Genomic DNA, 22,819 nt, shown 5'->3' with positions numbered 1-22,819 from the left:
AAATAAGTGTCTTTGCTGGTTTTCAGGGCCCCCGCACTGAGCCGGCATAACCCATGCTTGTGCCTTTGTTTGTTACCCCAGGACAGGGCTGTGCCACCACACTGCTTTCCTATTCAGATACCTAAATATCAATTGGCTTTCTGTAGCATAGCCAGCTTTCTACTAGGCTTAGACTACAAACAAAAGAAAGACACATCGGGTTTAAAGTTTAAGAATACACCGTGCCGCTTTATCTACAACCCAACACAAAGACTGTTTTAAGAGAAGTCTAGATTTGGAATTTTCTCCTGTCTCTGGAGCAGAAGGAACTGTTCTAGCAACAATGTGCCAGCCCCAACCACCACAACTCTCAATGCACAGGAACAATCCAGGCTATCGCTATACAGTTTCTGAAGCTAGTTACACAAACGATAAATTACAGTGTGGCAAACAAGTGAAAAGCTTTCTCCCACAATACCTAGAGCTAGACAGACATCCACAGTAGGAAGGGATTTTTTGTTTTGTTTTCAAACTGCAATAGGAACAAGAAACATAACCCTACTTTTATGAAGTGTACACTGAAGAGAAAACAAGTGGTGCTGGTGAGGGGAGGGGATAAAGAAGGGGAACATTTAGAAAAAATAAGAGGGTTTAAGCAGGTTTTACAGGATCTAGACTCATTTCAGCCTTTCCTTTGCAAAAACATGTTCACTGCTAAAGCACATTGCAAGGGAGAAAAAAAGCTGCTGTGTATATAGGTAAAAGCGCTGCACATTTATACAGCTCTGCCTCCACTCCCCCCCCTCTTTGAGAGGCTTTAAGATACCCCTTGTTCGTAACTTACTGGTAAAGTAGGAAAAGCAGCATCGTCCTCACCTTCAATTTCATAGAAAGTTATGGTTTCTTCTGGTCCAGAACCATGTTGTGCCTGTTTATAAATCAGGCAGATCCCCTAAGTTTCAAGGGTAAAAGGTGCAATTACCAGGAAGTGCCTCTCAGGTGGAACTCATTTGTACTTTTACCTATTAAATAGCACAAACTCTCTCTTAACTAGTCTGCAGCAAGAAGGCACAGAAATCGAGTGGTGATTGCAGACAGGTTTTCAAGGCTTCATACCTTGGCATCCCAAATCCACGGTTGTGTCTCTGAGGAGGATTCTGAGGATGATAGGGTTTGTAAGGTGCTGTTTTTCCATCACCCTGTGAGCAGTGAACTGCAGGAGAGCCCCCCTCAACACTGCCAAAATTAGCTTCCCCCCATGCTCCCTGCCAGAGAAGGCAGAAACAGCTGAAGCCTTTTTACACAATGCAGCAGCAAAACAGGTAACCCTAACTAAACTCCAGCTCCTATCCAGAGCATTTCTGCTCCAGTCTGAGCCCTGCACATTAGCACAAGCTGAATCTTGCTATCAGGACGACAAGCAGGCTGAATAGCCAAGTTTTCTTTTATGTCCCTAAGCAGTATCTCAACTCAAGAGGAAAATTAACTGTAGGAAGTAGGGGGAGAAGGGAGCTGCCATGAACTTCCGCCTTCCCGAAAGAGCTTTCTAGTGAAACACTTGGCATTGATGGCTAAAGGTGGCAAGAAGGGAACCCAAAGCAGAGACCTCCAATTCCCATGCAGGGGTAACCATCCCCTTCAAAACATGAAAGCAAAGAAGTCAGCTATGAAGTAACAACTACTATTAAGTCATCTTAAGTCAAAGCAAGTGATCCTTCTTTTTTTTTCTAAAGGCTTTTAGCATTTGTCTTGTATGGGTAGGAAAAAGAGAAAGTGGGAGGGGAAGATGTAACTGAAAATTCAGACATCCAAGTCCATAGCTGTAGTATGCACACTCTACCTGGCCTCCCTATAGAGAGGGGAGATACTATGACTGGCTGAACTGCTGTTTGTGGGGGAACTGCTGTGGGGACACGGGCTGGAGTGGAGGCAGCTGAATTTGAGGAGAAGCCTGCAGCTGGAGCAGCACAGACACCTGTTGAGTTCACCAACACCTGGAAAAGAATCAGAGTATTCAGCAGACTCCCTCTATAAAGAAGTAAGAGATTTGTTAAATAAGTGTCTTTGCTGGTTTTCAGGGCCTCCAGCACTGCGCTGGCATAACCTGCACTTGTGCTCCTGTTTGCTACCCCAGGACAGGGCTACACCACCACGCCGCCCCCAGGGCTGTGGGCAGGGCCCAGCTCGCACCCACTTCTTGTTGATTTTTCACATTGAGTGCAAGTTCCTATCAAGGACAGAGCCGGTGCAGACAGTCATTTGAAAGACTCGCAGTTCACATGCACAGACTATTCAATGTTTTCTTCCTGAACTTATCAACAAAAACACAGCTAGAGCTTCCCACTGCACTTCATTCTCATGCTGAAAGCTTTTGCTACTTTCTCACAGAAGGCTGGAGTCTTATCCCACACAAGACAACCACATTTCTTCAGTCCAGGCTGTTGGATGACTAATTGTCAGGAACATAACCTGCCAGTGATAAATGACCACTCATTTCCGTGTGTTCAATGCTTTTATTTTGTGCTATCAGTGCAAATTAAACACCAAGACTACCACCATTTGTGCAACAGCTTTCACAAAACAAATCTTTACATACAGCAATATACAACAGATCAAAACAGCATTCTTACACTTTCAAGAGTCATGAAACCTACGCAGAATGAAATTAGACAGAAGGAATACAGCTATGACAAATACGCGACCATTAGTAGCAAAGATGTTTTGTTTTGCGAAATCTGAGAAAGCCAACCTATTTCAAACACTCTCATCCTCTAATGCCCCTGTGCACCCAATTTTTATCTGTAGTTGCAGTGGCAGCCTACTTCAGTGCTTAAGCAAGAACCAGGTGTCCAAGTGTTCCAGTGTAGCCCCTCACAGAGGTACATCATAATGCAACATTCCTTCAGTGATAGCATATGTTTTTACACAGACTTTATGTAGTCAAATTCAAGCTTTGTGTTCCCTGCACTATAGTCTGTATATACTTTTCCTATGCTTTCCTACATAATCAACTAAAACAACATCTTGTCAACTACCACCAGCATAAACCTAAAGAGAAACATGAAATTCAAATGCAGTTTAATCAACCGATCCAGCCCACTAAGACAGGGTAACATTTACGAAACAATATTAACATACAGTTGACAAACAAGAAACAAGAGAAACCAAGGGCAAGAAGTGAGCTTACAGCTCCCAGATTCACATTCCTTGAGGCACATCATGAGGTGCAGGGTTAGGTGAGGCAATATAGCTGACCTGGTGCAGTGGTGCAGAGCTTACAGCGTTAGCAATTTGTGAAGAATTTCCATACGGTGCATTTACTGGATGCCAGGTACTAATATAGCGATAGGCAGGTACTAAAGAATCAAACCCAGGAAGAGATTGCTGGCTGAAGGGGTCTGACACGACTGGGTAATATACTGGCCCGTAGGACAGTGGTGGAGGCTCTGCATTTTGAAAGTTACCTTAAAAAACAGAACAAAATACACACACAGTATTTCACCATATCTATGGCCTTTGTATGCAGACTTTTGTTACCATGAATACAGCATTATTTTAGTGGCCAAAAGGTAAAATCCATTTAGATGACAATTTTATGCCCATATATGTCTCTCTTAATAGAGGGGTCAAAATCATTTTGGGTCCTCAGACTGGAGGACAACTTGCTCATCTTCTCACTAAACCCTGGGCAAGAATCGCTTAGCAGCATTCTGCACTGGAGTGGCAGCTTTTTCAAGAGGGACTCGTGTGACGAGCTCATATATTCTTCCCCTATTTGATCTCTGACCATATGACACTAATCTATGCAAAAGAACCACCCTAGCTGAACAGGCTGAAGCATTATCAGAGCAATAAGCCTGTATGCCTCTGAGCAACAGTTTTGTTACGATGTGCTCCTTTCTAACACTGACCGCTTGCCATGTTCCATAGATTTTAATGAGCTAGGCATCTGACCTTTTTGACATCTTTTTCCTCATTTAATACAATCCTCCTATTTACTGCCAAGTGTATCCACAAGCTTGTTATAAAGCTGCTAGGTGAAATTAAGTTTTGCTGTAATTTTTTTTTTTTTTTTTTTTTTTTTTTTTTTTTTTACACACAGTAAGAGATGCAGATAGCAATAAGGGCTACTCAAGAGGTAACAGCTCAGCATGCCGAGCCTAAAACCAAGGCTTGCAACATCTTCCTTTTAAAAATTCCGGCGGAGTTGAAGTATCAATGCTCAGTGCTTACCAAAACTCAACTGTCTCCTTTTCTTCAAATACAGGCATTCTGGTTTTATACCATGACTTACCTTGATACCGTGGCTTATCAGTAGGCAAAGAGATTCCTTCACAGTTTTAGAAAAAGCTCTCCCAAGTTAAAGTTACCAAACCTAGTACAGGCCTACAAAGGATTACTACTTCTTTTTTACGGCTTTAGAAAGCCTGTGACACATTGGTGGCTACACCAGTGACTCTGACATACCTGAAGTAGTACCACCAGTGGCAGAGGAACTCATGATAACCCCTTACAAGGCTTACTCTTAGTCCTCCCAACCTCACGCTTCCTACAGGATAGCAAAGCAGCTCCTATGGAGCAGTCATGCACTGAAAACCTATCCCCTCACTTCTCATTAGTTGCGTATGTGGTCTTATACTCGAATACTAACCGTTTGCAGGTGCTTCCAAGGGAACCTGGTGGACTTCAGTTCGCCCAGCATCAGTGTAGAGCTGAGGTACTGACTGATCTAGGACAGGAGCTGGCTCAACGTATGCTGGATAAACCTCGACAGGTGATGGTGGCAGCACTGGCTGTACATACACCATGGAAGGCCAATAACTCTGATGACAGTACTTTGAGAAAAGGAAAAAAAAATACAAAGGTCATGCATGCAAACACATACTCTCCATTCCTCCTCCAAATCACTACTAGTTTCTGATCTAAAGTTAGGAAGAAGTGCATTTTTTCCTTCCTAGCCCCTTAAGACACACACCAAAAAAAACACCTAATACAGCCTACCAGAAAAGATATCGCAATACCTGCAGCGACAGCTATCTCAGTTCCACATTGCTGTTGTGTCAGAAATCTTTACAGAGAAAGATTCCCACCTATCAACTTTGTCATATCCAAAGACATTTTTTCCTATTGCTTCAGTTGAAGAAGCTGACATTACTTCTTTTGCTTCCCTGAGCAGCAACACTGACGCTGCATAAGACTGCTGCTGCAGACAACTCTTCAGCAGAGCGAGAGTTCCCAGAACACAGAGAAATGGTGCTAACCAGTCTGAATACAGCTGTACAAGTCCTAGAAGACTCAAACCACACATCTCTAAATGGTCTTTGATGTCTTGTCTAAGTACACAAATTTTCTTAAGAATGGCTCAGGTTCCTCCCCTTATCTTCACGGAAAGAACAATACTTATCCACCATCCTCTGCAAAAACAAAAACATAAGAAACCACCACCACAACCCAAAGTAAAACAACAAAACATACATACTAGTATGCTTCACATTTCGAGTTAGAACTTCACTTCCTGAGCTGTACTTTAAATCTCTACTAAGCAAGCCTAGATGTATTAATAATCAAGTGCACAGGATGCACATTTAGCACACTTGGAAGTCTTACATACATCAGTACATTTGTCAAGACAAACAGCAGTTTTTACAGGCAATTTACCATACTAATTTTAAAAGCACTTACTTGCAATCCCAGATTAAAATAATACCGCAAGACCTTTGTATCTGAAATTGAAGGATATGACATTAAAGAGCAGAAGAGTATAAACTGAGAAGCAAAAGAAATTCATACACATCAAGAGCATTTTATTTTAAGTTACTCTTACTTAATGAATAAGTGTATTTTAGCACTACTTTTTCGAGGGTAAAGAATGTATCTTGAATATAAATAGTTGTTAAAACTAGTTTGTCTTTTTAAATTAATCTAGTTAGATATTTGTGCAATAGTAGAGCATCTGTTGGACCAACTTATTATCAAACTTCAACAATTACATTAGCTTTAATTTTGATTTATTCATCTTGATTACTCAAGTGATAGTTGTCAGTGTTTTTGCAAGTCTCCACTGTCTAAGCAACGAGGACTTCAGCAATTCTGGCTTCCCAAGGCTGGGGTTTTAGAGTTCTTAGAGGAAAAAGTATTTTATCAAGTAAGAATTTGATTATGAGCCCCTAAGTTAAGTTGGCCACTAAAAGCACTCCCTTCCTTCCTCACTACAGAAATGAGAAAGGGTTTGGAAGCAGGCAGACAGGCAGGCGCAGCCTTTTCATACACCAGTGGCAACTCACCCTCACTGTACACACGTTACATACATACTGCAAATAGCCATACTGGGCTGGCATGCGGGACAACAGGACAACTCCATAGGTGAGACAGTGGGCCAACTCCATAGAGATTCCAGCTTCACACTGCTTCTACCCAGTGATAAGTCTGGCGCTCTCATCTTCAGAGCTTTGTTGAGCAGCGACCAGAGATACATGGCAATGGAGACAACATACGCAGCAATCCTAAAACCCTCTGACCTAGTTTTGGGGGTCCCCCCAATTGTTGTATCAAGTCAGAAAATGGGGGGTCAGGGGGTGGAAGAATAAGGAATATATTTGTTCCTTCCTTCCCCTTCCTTTCAAGGGTATTCAGTTCTCCGCTTTCCTGCAAGTAGTCTTTTACTTCCGTCTTCCACGTACTGAATAATTTGCCCCCCAGCAACCACATGATACGCTAAGAAGCAATCCCAGATGCGCAGAGGAACTTTGAAACCACTCTCCAAGAACAACAGGGTTTTGAACTTGGAAACACATTTCCAACTGTCCAAAAACAGCAAAGCAGTTTTAAACCTTTACAGTTGACCATTCAAAGGAAAAAGAGCGCATGGTTTAATCCCATGGTGCAGTTCTGGAACTGTGCACAAGACAAATTGTTGATTTCTCAGATTCAAACACAGATTTGTGTTAAAGGCTCAGGAAGAGCAAGTCACCTATTCCACAGCAGTAAGTTTACAGGTGCATGCACCCACAGAGAGTTTGCTTTAGTACTGCTAGGAGCTGAAAGGGAAAGCAGGGAGACAACTCAAAAGAAGCCCTTAGTGGCTCGCTCCAACTTAGCGACACCTCTAGAGTTACCATACGTACCATCTTCTTACCACCAACCCATTTCCCCCTAGACCAGGGCCTCGGCTCCACGTTGCTCCCGTCCACCCATCTCCCACACATGCACACTTTCCCAGCCCTGCTCATCTATGGTACCGCGCATCATACTTTGCTGCAGATAGGCACAGTGTCATAAATGCAAACCCCAGTCTTGATTTGTTCCTCTGTTGCCAATTCTCAGCTCTTTTACTGTTCAGCATATTTGATCAGGGCAACAATCCATGCGGCTATTTTAGCAAGTGCATACAGATCCTTCCTTACATCTAACAGCTGTAAGCTTACTCCTGAAAGCGGTGGTGATTTGGCTGTGACATTGACCACAGTCAGTAAAATATTAAAAATAACCCAAAGGCTCATGTAAATGCCAGCTTTTTAGTATCTAGTTGAAACTGCATCTACATTTGGAACAAGGTTTTTTTAAATCTGATTTTGTTCTTCAATTGTTTATGCAAATCTATGCAAAACAAGCATAAGAGCTGAATGAAACAGCTGCTTCATAGCAGCGATAACAGTACAAAGAGCTGGGAGACTGAAGTGACAAACTGATACTGGAAATACTGACGTCTGTGGAACACTGGAACAGAAGCCAGTACAGTAGGAGACCAGTTTTTGTTTATATTCCTCTTTTAGATGTCTAGAAATCAAGTCAATCTTCAGTAAAACATGATTACCTTATGAAGCAATAGCTAAGCCAAAAAAAGTTAGCCACCCTACCACGAAAATATAAAAACCGTGTTGACTACTGATAAAAATCTCATCTTACAATGCATCAGGGCAGAAGTGATGATAAAATTTTTTACTGTGCTGATGGGAAGCTCTGGTCAATTGCAAACACTACTGCAGTCTCTGGAACATAGTAATACCAAGCGGTCTTTTATCAATAGCTCTTTCAGATACAAGGGAGCAGGCAAGGGTAGGACACCTAAGGTCACCGTGTTAATAAACATGTTTCACCAGCCCTAAGCTCCATTAAAAAAAAAAAAGATCCACAAGACTCTTAAAATTGGAACAAATACAGATGTACCAAGTAACACTAAGGCACACGGCAGGTTTTTCTCCCAAGTCCAGGACTTCAGTCTGTTGACCAGTCACACTCCCAATCTATACCAAGCCTGCAAGAATCTTCAGCGAAGTGCACAAAACTCTAGGCCAAGTATACCCACATACTCTACCCTGCACTACTCCAAAGCTTCTGGATTCTTAACTTTTAAGATTATACTACAAACAGATTATACTACAGCAGTGTGACAACATAAATACTACGTGCAGTTCCTCATTAACTACCAACCTTAAAATCCTTAAAAAAAAAAATATCTCTAGAATCTATGCCAAGAAGAACATGGCCAATATTATGTGGAGTGACTCAGCTGAAGAGCTACAGGCAGGGTCTGAAGAGGTTATTAATCCACCTCCACTCCAGATTCTTGTCAGTACACTTAACACCTAATTCTCACAAGTGCTGAAAGGCTCAGTTAAAGGCATTCAACTAAAGATGAAAACCACTAACTCTGAGGTGTGCATAGTATCATCTAGAGCAATACAACCGCAGCAGGGAAGTGGAAAAATGGAACATTCAAGATTAACAAAACCAGGAATTGAGAGCACCTGCAAGAGAGCAGGTGATAAAGCTGAAAGCTGATTCTGAGCTGTTCTGCTGGTAGGTACTATGCTGATCTTTGAAGCTCGTTGCTTAATAACTAAAACGTACCTTAGACACTGTCATAACTGATGACAGTATACAAAAAGGCGATGCACCCAAGGAACAAGATGACCCTATACTTTATCCCCAGTTTATGATACAACAGACTTGACATCCTGGAGCCATACAGGAAACCACCACAATATCCCACTGAACTGTGCAACAGCACAACTTCATAAATACACAGATTTTACTTTTTTTTTTTTAATCAGTTATCAGAAAAATGATTACTCCACCAAGAACCAGTATGATATAGGCCAAGTGCCCTCTCCCTTGGTATTCATTTCTTTAGGATGCTGTCTGAAGCTGCAGTAATCACATATTTGAGTCAGATATGAACTTGCTATTCAGAACTAGGAAATAAAACATTTTTAGCATAAGCATCCATAATATTATTTCTCACTCCCTGCGAGCTGCAAAGAGCCATTTCTTCTCACTATAGGTATTCTGTTAAGTTTCCATGGAGAACACAAGTCAGAAGTGTGCCAAAGAGCAGCAGTAGTAAAAGCACAAAATACCGTTGTTACCTCGAGGCAGATCACTGCCACTGGGGTCACAGGAGTAAGGTGGAAGCACTGTACCAGCTTCTCCCACCTCGCTGACTGGAGGAGGAGGAGCTGAATAAATTGGGAATGGCACTGAAGAAACTGCTACAATTAGAAGGAAACAAAAAGTCAAGTCAAATTTGCAATGGCACATCAAATGAGCAAGATGCCAAGTTATGCAATTAAGCATGCACTACTTTGTCATCTCAGTGCCCCTAAATACAGGCTTTAGCAAAGTTCTCTTTAGTAATCACTTTAAAAGAAGTCCAGAAATTTTAAAAACAGATGGGAAGGTTCCAATCTCACAAGCCTTAACCGTATGTCTATCTGCAAGCTTCATATTCCAGTTAAGAATAAATGTCTTTTTCAATCTTTCCTCCATACTAGAAGGCAGGCCAGACTTTCCTTACATAACTGTCTGTCCTAGAACAACAGTGAACATACTAATCACTTCGAGTCATCAGAAGTATGACAATAAGCCCAGAAAAATAGGGGAAGGTTCAAGACAGGACAAAAACATTTTGGATGGACTACTGTTAAATATTCATTAGGTGGCCCACACCTCTAACACATCAGCAGGTTATTTGTAATGGCATCAGCAAGTAGGCAGCTTAGAGAACTGTGCTGACTAAATTCTCATGCAGAGTGGAAAGAAAAAAAAAAGAGAGAAAAAATGGAGAAGGGAAACAAAATTGAGAAGAATTGAAGGTAGACTGTTTTCCTCAAGAGGAAAATTGACTGTAAGAAGTGGGAGAAGGGAGCTATCATGAAGTTCTGCCTTCCCAAAAGAGCTTTCTAGTGAAACACTTGGCATTGATGGCTAGAGGTGGCAAGAGAGGAACCCAAAGCAGAGACCTCCAATTCCCATGCAGGGGTAACCATCCCCTTCAAAACATGAAAGCAAAGAAGTCAGCTATGAAGTAACAACTACTATTAAGTCATCTTAAGTCAAAGCAAGTGATCCTTTTTTTTTTTCTAAAGGCTTTTAGCATTTGTCTTGTATGGGTAGGAAAAAAAGAAAGTGGAAGGGGAAGATGTAACTGAAAATTCAGACATCCAAGTCCATAGCTGTAGTATGCACACTCTACCTGGCCTCCCTATAGAGAGGGGAGATACTATGACTGGCTGAACTGCTGTTTGTGGGGGAACTGCTGTGGGGACACTGGCTGGAGTGGAGGCAGCTGAATTTGAGGAGAAGCCTGTAGCTGGAGGAGCATAAACACCTGTTGAGGTTGAGATGGCTGCAGAGTTCACCAACACCTGAAAAAGAATCAGAGTATTCAGCAGTCTGCCGCTACAATGGGCTTTGACAAAGACTATGGAAATAGCACATAGTTCAAAAATTCTCACTTCACATAAATGCATTTTGGAAGTCATAGAATCATAGAATCACTTTGGTTGGAAAAGACCTTTGAGATCATCGAGTCCAACCTTTAACCTAACCCTGCCATCCCACCACTAAACCATGTCCCTAAGCACCTCATCTTTCCTAGCTGTAAAGGCAGCTAACTATCCAAGTTCTCCAAAGATTGGCTTGAAAATACCAGGCTAGTGTTGTAGATGCCTGCAAAGCATCTTCTCACCCTTGTGTTTTGCTTGTATTTATAGGGAATTGTAATCTTTGTCACAAGATGCTGTAAGGAGCACCTGCTTAGAGGGACCCCAAAACCTGACACTAACCAAGCAGAGTGCTCATCTCTCCACAGGGCTACGCCAATAAAGTACTAGATACTACCTTCTGGGGATAGCTGTAGGAAGCCACTCCATCTTGAGGTGACACAGAGACTGGCCCTTCTTCCTGAAGGGATTCCAAAGCAAAGCATGGTCCATTTAACAGGTAAAGAAGTCACAAGGCGCACACACACCCCTGAATTTTATTTTTGGACTATACACACACACAGATCTTTTATAACTGCTTTTACTCAAGTTACACTCCAACATGCACAAGACTGGCTTTCACACCCACTGTAGACTAGTAGGTGACTAAAGATTTAGTTTCAGATTTAAAAAAAAAAAAAAAGTCAGTTAAGCCTGCATCCAAGGACAGTTTCTATGAAGAAAATCTGAACAGACAGCAACTAAAGCTTACCAAGTTTGCTGTAGGTTCTGCTGAACTAAATACTGTTGCAGTTTCACAGTCAGGATCTGCAGGGCATAGGCAAAATTAATTGAAAGAAGTAGCATTAAATCTAATCCTTCAGAAACTTACAAAAAGGTTGTAAGGAGTGCATTGCATTCATCGAGTGTTCTATCAATAAAGACTGAAGTTTCACTTACCTGGAGGTGTGTATATATATTCTTCATGAAATTTCCCTACTTTTAAGAAGCTTTGATTCAGGGGAAAAAAAGAAAAAAAAAGCTTAAAGCTGAAGTTACTACAATTACATTTCAGTGCATCCATTAATAAGCCACTTTCAGTATCATCATCTTTTGTGGAGAAAAGGTAGAGAAACACTCAAGATATGCTCATTTTGTTATTCCACCAAGTTATCAAGGTTGCCATTACCAAATTTACATCATGCATCCTTAAGCAGCAACTTGGCTTGCTACAGACCTACGTATTCACAGCGAGCTTAAACATAAGTGACACATTTCTATCAGACAATGAAGAGAAAGAATGTGCTCACAGGCGCGTTCAAAGCTCACAATAAACAGATATTTAGGAGATGCAAGGAAGCTACTTTGACAAACAAAAGTGCACTGAAGATCTTCTAAGCCTGTCTTTTCTCTTTGCCCACTAATCCTTCAAGAACTCACCATTTTCACTTGTTTCTTCCTCCTCCTCTGAGGAATTCAGGGTCTGCTTGTTAGGTGGAATAGAGTTTGGGCCTCTCCTTCCTACCCAAAATCCTGCTGGACCATGGACAATGGGAGCAGGGCTACCCTGGCTCTATAAGGCAAAGTCAGAAGCAAGCATTTAGAAATAGTTTAAAGCCTTTCCATGCTCTACACACACAGTATAAACATGCTGGCAGACCAAGCTCACAGCAACCAAAACTTAACTAGAATTACTATTTGCATGTCCATTCCTACGCACCTGGACTGCAGCAAAACAGCTGCAGATGAATTTCTTTCCTTTACCTTTTGTTCTACCTAGCATACTTAAGGTAATTTATTTTTGAAGGCCTACCACTGTCCTATGCAATACAGTCAAGCTGCTCCCTCACAGAACTTAGCCAGCTTTATCTCAAGCTCAAACAAAGTTGAAAAGGAGGGAGCAGACCCCAGACTGCCAAGACTGTTACCCCCAACATATACTCCTGCATTCCTCATCCTGGAGCACTCCCACCACACCACCAGCAGGTGAGTTCATCCAAGTACTCTAATTATGACAGAAAAAGGTTATCTTTGGTCACTATTAGTGAAACCCATGCGTGGCTGCTGGCACAGACACCACTGTCTGCGCTAACTTGACCCACACATGCAGGCCTGACTCTGAAAGAGAGCAGCACCCATCAAGCTTTCCCACAGGACTCCTTTAACATTTTACATGCCCTTTGTCTTTACACTGGAAGTCAGTCCTTAGCTGCACCACAATTTAATAAAATACAGAGTCCTCTGAAGCAGGAATATAGGAGGGAGATGCTCGAGTAAAAGAAGTTGATTCACTCTTTTGTGATGGCTAAGGTGACTCTCAAAATTCTCCTCAGAAGACATGGTGGCTACGAGATCGATAAAGTGCTCAGAGAGGCTTGTGAGATTTCCAAGGTTGAAGCAGAAGTGGTTAAGTCAGAAGATTCTCCCACCAGGCCTCTAGTAGGATGGCAGAGTTTTCTGTGAGATGCATCTTTCCCCAGGAAATGTTATATTCCTTTACTAAACAAGACAAGGAAGAGACAGAGAAAAGGCTTTGGCATTGACAGTAATAAAGTCACTGAATGAACACGAAAAAGAATTCATTAGGAGCTGCAAGTATGTAGCCTAGCAATGGGGAGGAAAAGCTAGTAAGCTATATTGATTTCATGTCGGGGAAAAAAAAAAAAAATTGCAGCATAAACTGTCCCTATTCCTTGACACTCTTGGAGGAAAATCAGAGCAAAGATCTAGCACATGAGGATAAATTAAAAAATGGCTGCTATTCAAATAGCTCTGAGCCGACTCCCCCTCTCTCATTTAAATACACGTCTAACATTTGTTACTGCTTCAACACAGTAAAAAGAAATTCAAACCTACCAGGTTTGGGGTTTTTTTTGGTTGTTTGTTTTTAAAAGATCTGCTTTCCTATTCAGATACCTAAATATCAATTGGCTTTCTGTAGCATAGCCAGCTTTGTACTAGGCTTAGACTACAAACAAAAGAAAGACACATCGGGTTTAAAGTTTAAGAATACACTGTGCCGCTTTATCTACAACCCAACACAAAGACTGTTTTAAGAGAAGTCTAGATTTGGAATTTTCTCCTGTCTCTGGAGCAGAAGGAACTGTTCTAGCAACAATGTGCCAGCCCCAACCACCACAACTCTCAATGCACAGGAACAATCCAGGCTATCGCTATACAGTTTCTGAAGCTAGTTACACAAACGATAAATTACAGTGTGGCAAACAAGTGAAAAGCTTTCTCCCACAATACCTAGAGCTAGACAGACATCCACAGTAGGAAGGGATTTTTTGTTTTGTTTTCAAACTGCAATAGGAACAAGAAACATAACCCTACTTTTATGAAGTGTACACTGAAGAGAAAACAAGTGGTGCTGGTGAGGGGAGGGGATAAAGAAGGGGAACATTTAGAAAAAATAAGAGGGTTTAAGCAGGTTTTACAGGATCTAGACTCATTTCAGCCTTTCCTTTGCAAAAACATGTTCACTGCTAAAGCACATTGCAAGGGAAAAAAAGCTGCTGTGTATTTAGGTAAAACAGCGCTGCACATTTGTACAGCTCTCCCCCCCTCTTTGAGAGGTTTTAAGATACCCCTTGTTCGTAACTTACTGGTAAAGTAGGAAAAGCAGCATCGTCCTCGCCTTCAATTTCATAGAAAGTTATGGTTTCTTCTGGTCCTTGAGGCTCCTCTCCATTCTCTGGTACAAACCCATACTGACATTCCTTATTGACACACTGCATCTGGCGGCGGCTACGGCTATATGAGCTTTAAAAAAAAAGAAGGGAGGTGAAGAAGCACCACTATCTGGAGTTTCACCTCTGTTTTGTTGCTCAATTTTAATTCTCTTCTTTTTGGAGGGGCACAATAAACCCCTTTTTCATACTGTGCCACTAACAGCCAACTCAGCCCTCAACATACCTCTCCCACCACCCTCCCCAACTCTTCTAGAGCAATGTTTTGTAAAGAGGTTTATATTCACTTACCTGCAGGAGAAATTGTCATAGCTCTGATAACATCTCTTTCCTGGACTGGGGTAGAATGCTATTTGAGGACCAACCATGTTGTGCCTGTTTATAAATCGGGCAGATCCCCTAAGTTTAAAGGGTAAAAGGTGCAATTACCAGGAAGTGCCTCTCAGGTGGAACTCATTTGTACTTTTACCTATTAAATAGCACAAACTCTCTCTTAACTAGTCTGCAGCAAGAAGGCATAGAAATTGAGTGGTGATTGCAGACAGGTTTTCAAGGCTTCATACCTTGGCATCCCAAATCCACGGTTGTGTCTCTGAGGAGGATTCTGAGGATGATACGGTTCATAAGGTGCCATGTTTCCACCACCCTGTGAGCAGTGAACTGCAGGAGAGCGCCCCGAAGGAACACTGTGCTGTAGCCGGGGTGGGAGAACTGGCTGACCCCTGCTATAAGCCACAGTCATAAACACTTCCTTTCCTCGAACTTTCTTAAGCATTCTCTTCCGTGTTTTCACATCCATTTCTGCAGTTTCAGTTGAGGACAGAAAAGACAGATTTACACCTTAAACAGCCAACTCCAGAGCTATGTTGTCTTCATCATTTGGAAACACTGAAAAGAAAGATCCAAGGGCCTATCCCAGAAAAAGTGCATTTTAAGTATGCAAACTTCATACCCTTATTTTGAAGGCCGAACCAGGAGTTATAAATTATGAGCAGAATACAAGCATCTCACATGCAAATACCTTCCCAACTTCAGCTGATCAAACCACTACTCTCAGTGTTAAAATCTCTTTATGAACCTGTATTAAAAAAAAAAAAAAAAAAAAATCTCTAAAATTAAACAAATGCAATCCATATTTAATTGGCTGGGGAAGCCCCAGTCTGTCCATACACCTCTAAGGCCAAATCAGACAAGCTTTTTTATTCACAGACCCAGTCTTTATGCACAGTTCTCAAGCGCCAAATTTCTTCTTGGTATTTTTCAGCAGTACCAACTTTGCTATGAATTGTCAACGGATTTGCTCTTTTGCAAAGGCAAATTCATCCCTCTGTCTGAAGGATCACTTTACATCAAACCCCTGCAGTGACTAAGTTTTGTATCACAGGCTGAATTAAGTCACTTCCAATACCCAGACTGTTACTGTTAAAACTGTCATGAGCATCTCCCCCATTCTCCCCCGGCCCCAAGGGAAAGAATGCTTGTGGAAACCTTGTACAAACCTATTCCTGAGAAGTATCCACCTGTTATTTTCTGATAGGTTCCTCCTTTTCGGCTGGGAACCATATTCCAAGCAAGGACAGGCGCCACTTGCGTCACTGGTTTTAAGTTTGCCAGAGAAACTGTATGCCTACACGAAGAACACTGACATTAGCAGCGCTACATGCATACGCTGTGCATAACTGTGCAACAACATAAGCTAAAGCAACGCTAAGACAGGAAAAAAAAATAGTAAAACCCACAAACTTAAAGAGTGTAGGAAGCTTGTGGAAATAAAAGAAAAAAAATAATCTGTTCCTCTGACACCAAACAAGTAACAGTAACGTGTGTTTATTAAAAAAGGCAAGCTAGGATTTAGTCTCAACACTATTGACTTCCTGGGTCAAGCCTTTCTTCCCTGTGTTTGTATGCCTTCAGAGGTATACCTGAACACATTTGGCAACACAGAATTCTTACAGTATGTCATCAATTGAATTAGAGGTCTGGAGAAGGGTGAATGCTTTGAACAGCAAGGTGGAGAAAGTGATTAGACTCACCAGAAGTGCAAATTATTTGGTAGTTTGGATACAACATAAAAACCCCAGAGAAACCAACAGCAGAGGGTAATTTGCTATCTATGAATTAAGCCCAAACTGCAGGAGATCACTTTCACATTCCAGAGAAGAAAGAGCAGCAAGATTTCACAGAAAGTATTTCAATAATGATTTTGGTCATTAGAAATCCAAGAGAAAAAATTTCCTGCAACATTATTTGAAGAGCGATAGCCAACAAGGAAGCACTGCCTGACTTTGTATTTAAAAGCCTAGGTTCTCTTCCTTTTGAAAGTATCTTAACAATCTTATTTTAAGCATCTGTGAACAAACTCAACCAGAAAGAATTCAAACATGAAGCTGTCACCAGACTGCTTACTTTTCTGCCAGCTCCTCAACGAATACAGTCAACGTGTTGCCATCCTGTCCAACCTCCTGGATATGAGCATTGTAATACTTACCTCCAGGCTCCAGACGTACCTGGAGAGAGAACAAGGGAAGATCTAAAGCCAAACTGTATCAGGGGCTTCAGAATACCATCTACAAACCACTAATAGCGAAGGCTGCTCCTAGCTGATCGTATGTTACTGAGTTGGCCCAGGAGCCTCAAATACTTCTTCAATATAGCAGGCAAAATAAAGAGCACTGTACTAACTTCAGGGAGTAAGCGGGGGGGGGGGGGGCACAGAAGTCTTTTTTTTTTAAGAAGATACCTGCTTTAACTTATTTTTATACACTGTACCAAGCAGATAAGTACCAAGGAAGACCGCTATTTAAGAACTTGGAGAACAGAAGATAAAACAGGAAATTGGAAAGGAAAACTCTGCTCAGCTAGAAACGAGTGAATCATCAGCACTACCTCAAACAGTGATAAAAAATAAGCCCTCACTACATACAACACTGGCATACAAAGAAAGCTGACCTTCCTTTCAGCATCTCCTGGCCAGATCATGCTAATCCTCCCTTTTTAGCTCTTCCCTTTCTATTTTATAAAAATATTCGCTACATTACTGTTGAGAAGCAGAAGACTGTCCAGACTTGTTGGTGATCCCTAGTGAAAAATCTAATAGCTACCTCAAATGCACAACCTGCACATCTTGAGCTCTAGGTCTGGAGCTTCCACGCTCACAGAAAGCGTTATCACTGGTTTGCAGTGAGTTTCCAAGCAGCTTTTCCTTCACGCTACCCAATGTTTAAAGGTAGATTTTAGAAAGAAATGAAATTAAGAAGAAAGTCAGATTAATAGCTACAAGGAAGAGAATGAGAAAAGCCTTGGAAAATTCTGTGAATGATTTACCATATGGAGTATGGTAAGCCATTTAAAGCAGTTTTAATAGTTTATCATAACTGAGTCTCCTTTGAGTACTAACCTGACACTTGTCTCCTAAATAGTACTGTCTCCCAGCAAACACCATGTAGTCAGTTTTTTGAAGCTCTAAAAATAAATGAATAAATAAATAAAAAGGAAAAAACCTTTGAAGTACTATTCTTTCTTTATGTATCCTACAAGTACTTCATGACAGCATCCAACTACAAATTATAGGCCAATGGAGTTAAATATTTCCTATGCATAATCTGAACATTCCCCATAGTAATGGTGAAAGTAACTGTAGATGTTCTTGTAACAGACCACAACCACGCTAAGTCACAGGAGATAATAATATCCAGATAATGTAGTAAGTAGCACTACTACTTCAATACTACAATGTCTTTTGTGATGGTACAGAGTTAATCCTGCATTTAATACCAATCCTGGTATTAAGAATGTTGGACATGTCTTGTCTTGCCAGAGTACTGGTGGCACTTGGCAAAAAATGAAATGTTATCCAGGAAAAACTAAAATTGCCTGAAGTCTCCTTGTCACTAGATTTCAGTAGGATTTTCTCTGTTCCTTGTGTGGATTCTCTGCACATCAGTACTCAACATAGATAATTAGTTACTATACTCTGTTCCAAGAATTCTAGTGACCCTCATTACTGCTTATGCAGTTGTAAAATGCTGAAGTTCTTCAGTATGCAAAGCACTTCGGGTCAGACATCACACACCACCTCAAAACTTATCTTTCTTGGTAACTTCTTACTTTACAGACCAGCCATGGTGTATGCCAAAAAGCAGCAACCTATCCCAAAGCCCCAAAGACCATGAAATCTCTCCAGAATGTTCAAGCCCAGGAGAGCTGGGAAGCAAGAGAAAAACTCATCTCATTTGACAGATCTCAACGCTAAATTTGAGAATTTCATTATTATACAACTCTGAAGTCAAAATCGTGCTAAAAAGCAGAAGTCCTTGCACACATGCTGCAACAAAAAAACTCTCAAATTTGAATGATTTCCAATACAACAGAATGGTAACACAGAGTTCTGTATTCTGCTTTGAGTCCTTGTATTTCCTATGCTATAGTCAGTAAGTAGCAGAGGTCAGATTTTTAGCAACCTTATCACTACTATACAGTGTCAGAAGCAGTGTATTTTGTGCTTTGAAACAAAGCCAAGAAACCAGCTACTAGCAAGAAGATGTACTACCTACAAGTATCTGCTGGGTTAACAGGCATCCTTCACATTTCAGCTGTGAAGATATAGGTGACATAGGCCTCAGATTCATAGATTTAACACTGAGCCTGGTACAGAAAGAGTTGTTTTTCCCTTTCAAAAAGATACCTTTTCTGCTGTCCAGCCAAACATCAAACTCCACATTTCGATATATCTCAGGGTCCAGTGCCTTTAGCACTTTATAAGGAACAGGCATCTTTGATGGATTTTCTGGAGGCTAAAAACAGAGTTGAAATGGAACATTACCAAGTGCATTTAATGTGTTCAGCCCTGTCTCTATCCTGACAGCATCTGCAGACCACTTTAAGATGTATGCACACTATTTCCAAAATTTTCACTTCCACTGTATTTGGCCAAAACCTAAAGCTCAAGAATATGAACACACATTTAGGCATTCAGAAACTGAGTAAACAGGCTTTGGAAAGGTTAGAAACAGGCTCAAGGGTAACATTTGGCATGTTCTTTACTCAAAAAGAATCAAAGAAAGCTAACCAGACCAATGAAGCCATGGCTTCAAAAGTTGATGGGAATTTCAGTTATTATATCCGAAAACAGGTTCCCATAGTTTCTAAAACCGTTCCACAATGATTTAGATTGTGTTCTGAAGAAAAGTGAACCGATTTAAACCATTTCTGGGAAAAACACACAGTAGATCAGAACACATCTGCTAATCTCCATCTTTGGAGGGGTAGGGGAATATTAGTGAGAGAAGAACAAGAGAATCTAAGACAGGAAAGAGGCTTATCCAATTTAATAGAAGCTCAAGGGCAAAACCAAAAGACAAGCAGATGGAAGAAATAAGCCACCCACTTTCCAAAAAGTCATTTTTAAAACTTGGAAAAGAGGGTTTAGCCCTAACAAGGGTAACATTATACAACAACAGAGCCATCCACCGTAAGGAATTCTTCCCTAACTGACAAACCTTTTCTTCTTCAATGTCTTGTTTGAACTTATCTTCCTGTGGATTGTCAGTACCATTGCCTTCCCAGTTGTCCACTCTAAGTAATTGAAAATAAGATTACAAAAGATACAATGCATAATTTCTAGCCAGGATTAAAATCAACCAACTGTTCAAACAATCTGAAAAAGCACCATGGTGCCATCAAGTGGTAGATTTTGCCTTAACACTAGCCATGGCTGCGATGCAGTACAGGACAAAATTTTTCCTAGTTTCAAGAACATGACCTTTACCTTTTCCAAAACCCACCCCTAATGAGGGCTACTGCTTGCATTAGGAAAGGATGAAGATGATCCCACTGACCGATTAAACTTTTGCACTGTCAAGTACAACAAGACACCCTGTCCTAAGTCCTATCAAACCAATGTCATCTGCAAGCATTCAGTAAGGGTCAGAGGCATCCCTCAGGCCTTTCTAGCAACTTGAACAACATGGGATATGAGGGTTTCTGCAGGTACGTTCTGTTTGTTCCCCTCATCCCCAGTGATCCAACAGACTTGAATAATGCCACTATTTAATTGTCTGTTTGGGGTACAATTCCATTAAAAAAGGACAAACAAGAAAATAAAGCACAGGTCATTTTCTCAATACACTATTGCCTCTGCAAGGCTACGAAGGCTTAGAAGAGTACTAACTTTCTCACAAAAAACCAATACTCTGATGACATAAGGAACAACTTTATTTACAAGTAACCTGTCATTTTCAGAGTAACAGGCAACTATAGCATAGCCAGCAGCAGAGGGTGTTCAATTACATGACACTTCCCAGTTCCAAGGAAAGCACACTCTCTTCCACAATACAATTTGTGTCACGAGATAGGAAAAAGAGTTAATACCCCATGAACATTGAAAGAAACTTGGAAAAGTTGCCCTTTGCAAGGTTTTTAATTTCCCCTTCACAAAATACTACCTCTTTTCTGGTGGATTTCTGGATACTTTTTCATGAAGACAATCAAAGTTTGTATCCTCACTTCCTACAGAGCCACTGTTTCTGTTCTTCTTGGATCCACTTCGAAACACCTCAACTGCAGACCTTAATTCTTCCTCGTCCATGCCAAACACATCTTTGTACAGGATCTCATATAATACAGCTGAACAAATCAACACAAAGCTCAAACCAAATGAAGATAATACCAGATCCATAAGAACTTTTGCAATTTTCAATGTAAGCGTATCTTCAGATATTATCTACTCTTACAAGGCACTAGTTATATTAAATTCAATTAAGGAGAGGATCATAAAATTCAGGTGGGAAGAAGGGACTTCTGGAAGTTATTTGGTGCAATAATCCACTTAATATATATACACTCACTATGCTATCTATTAATGTAAAATAAACAAGCTTCCATCTCTCTCCTCCCCACCCCAGAAAACCAAAACAAACACTGTCTGTAAATATATGAAAACACGTAATTCTCTTATATAGAAAAATTATTTCAAGTTTACCCTGGCAAATAGCAGCATTTTCCTGGAACTGTTTTGTATACACAGAGTCATAATGGCCGTTGCTGGAACAACACAGTAAAATCTGGGAAAATAAAAAAAGGCTTTAAGGTTGGAATGATGTAAAACCTAAGTCTTTCTGTTTGATATCCTAGCTCAGCTCAAGACTACATTCTTCTTTCATTCTACAGTCGACATCAACTCATCAAGAAAATAATAAATATTCTCAATATAAATACGAAAAAGCTGTAGGATCAGCTTAAAACTGAATCCCAGGTAAAGTCTCTAATTAAGTTTGTCTATTATATAAAGAAAAACTACCAATTTGTACATCATGCTGTATTAAACATGAAATAAGTTTGTTTCCAGCTTACCTCTGAAACCACCAATTGCTCAAGAGAGAAAATAAATACAAGCCATTACATGCGGTACCCCGATACACAAAGGTGCATTTCACCCTTCCCTACTGAGGGACTAGAAGAGCATTTACTTCTCTAGCCCTCAACAAAGCCTTGCTTTCAAGTAATATTATGCTGCCTTTTGAGAAGATGCATGCTTTCTGCAACATCTGCATCGATATACCAAGTATAGCAACTATGTATACCAAGCATATACCATCAAACCCCATCTTGGCATGCGACCACAGCCAACAGCAACTGGCAGAAGCCCTTAGGCAGCTGTCAGCACATTGCCAGCAAGGATGCTTCCCAGTGAACCAGCAGGAGCTGGGATGCCAGGGCTTTTAATTCAATGTGCACTACGTCTTCTGCCAACACAAGCTCTCATCTCATGGTGAGAATGAGCAACACCAGCAAGAGCTGCTGCCTGTACATGCAGTCTAATGACAGACAGCTGCCAACACTTAATGAGAGCTCTGGTGGTAAAGCCTTTGAGGACAAACACACATTCAGACCATACTGCTTGATTTTTAAAGTTAGCTCATTTTGGAATTAGATTAAGCTACACAGGAAACTACATAGAAAAAGGAAGAAGCGCATGTAAACAAAGACAGGCGTACTAACCAACAGAGAAGAACAGCTGCAGCAGCACAGATTTCAGAGCCGACTAGCCGCTTTGGCAAATACAATAGCCCATACTGAAATCCATACCACAGCAACTTCACTGGCATCACACCTGAGCTAGCCACATAATTGCACAGGCACATCTACATGATTGCAGAAAAAACAAGAGGGGTCAGATGGGGGGTAATAGAGAGTATTTCTCCTTCATGTTCCTTCTTTTTGCCCCCAACAGTAATTCCTGTGCAGTTCCCATGCTTAACTGGGCTCAATTTGTACGTCATAGAAATTAATCAATTTGTTAGATTAATCCATTCCCATTAACTTCCCCTTTTCAGGAAGAAAAAGGGCACACCCTCATCCAACTTCAGGAAGCGAGGCACTGGGGGTGGGGGAGAACACATTCTCTTCACCAACATGATAAACATATCTTGTTCTGCTCTCCAACTC

The 22,819-nt window shown here is 41.0% G+C and overlaps 1 protein-coding gene across 1 annotated transcript in view; it reads right to left on the bottom strand.

Annotated features, from left to right (window-relative positions):
- Positions 1 to 3,177: 3,177 nt before the first annotated feature.
- Positions 3,178 to 22,819, bottom strand: part of LOC104135702 (ALG13 UDP-N-acetylglucosaminyltransferase subunit) — a 23,903-nt gene continuing 4,261 nt past the window's right edge. Inside the window, exons 6-22 of the mRNA XM_035889063.1 lie at positions 21,354 to 21,435; positions 20,818 to 20,998; positions 19,873 to 19,948; positions 19,059 to 19,167; positions 17,772 to 17,836; positions 16,781 to 16,881; positions 15,874 to 16,001; positions 14,938 to 15,175; positions 14,273 to 14,447; positions 12,123 to 12,255; positions 11,643 to 11,678; positions 11,455 to 11,510; positions 10,454 to 10,625; positions 9,348 to 9,470; positions 5,662 to 5,702; positions 4,631 to 4,814; positions 3,178 to 3,443 (exon numbers count right to left, since the gene is read on the bottom strand). Of these exons, the coding sequence (XP_035744956.1) occupies positions 3,178 to 3,443; positions 4,631 to 4,814; positions 5,662 to 5,702; positions 9,348 to 9,470; positions 10,454 to 10,625; positions 11,455 to 11,510; positions 11,643 to 11,678; positions 12,123 to 12,255; positions 14,273 to 14,447; positions 14,938 to 15,175; positions 15,874 to 16,001; positions 16,781 to 16,881; positions 17,772 to 17,836; positions 19,059 to 19,167; positions 19,873 to 19,948; positions 20,818 to 20,998; positions 21,354 to 21,435 (2,166 nt within the window). The remainder of the gene's footprint in view (positions 3,444 to 4,630; positions 4,815 to 5,661; positions 5,703 to 9,347; positions 9,471 to 10,453; positions 10,626 to 11,454; positions 11,511 to 11,642; positions 11,679 to 12,122; positions 12,256 to 14,272; positions 14,448 to 14,937; positions 15,176 to 15,873; positions 16,002 to 16,780; positions 16,882 to 17,771; positions 17,837 to 19,058; positions 19,168 to 19,872; positions 19,949 to 20,817; positions 20,999 to 21,353; positions 21,436 to 22,819) is intronic.

This window comes from Egretta garzetta, unplaced genomic scaffold (assembly GCF_000687185.1).
Source record: "Egretta garzetta isolate BGI_Z169 unplaced genomic scaffold, ASM68718v1 scaffold412, whole genome shotgun sequence".
NCBI lineage: Eukaryota > Metazoa > Chordata > Aves > Pelecaniformes > Ardeidae > Egretta > Egretta garzetta.
This window is presented reverse-complemented; position numbering and strand designations above follow the sequence as displayed.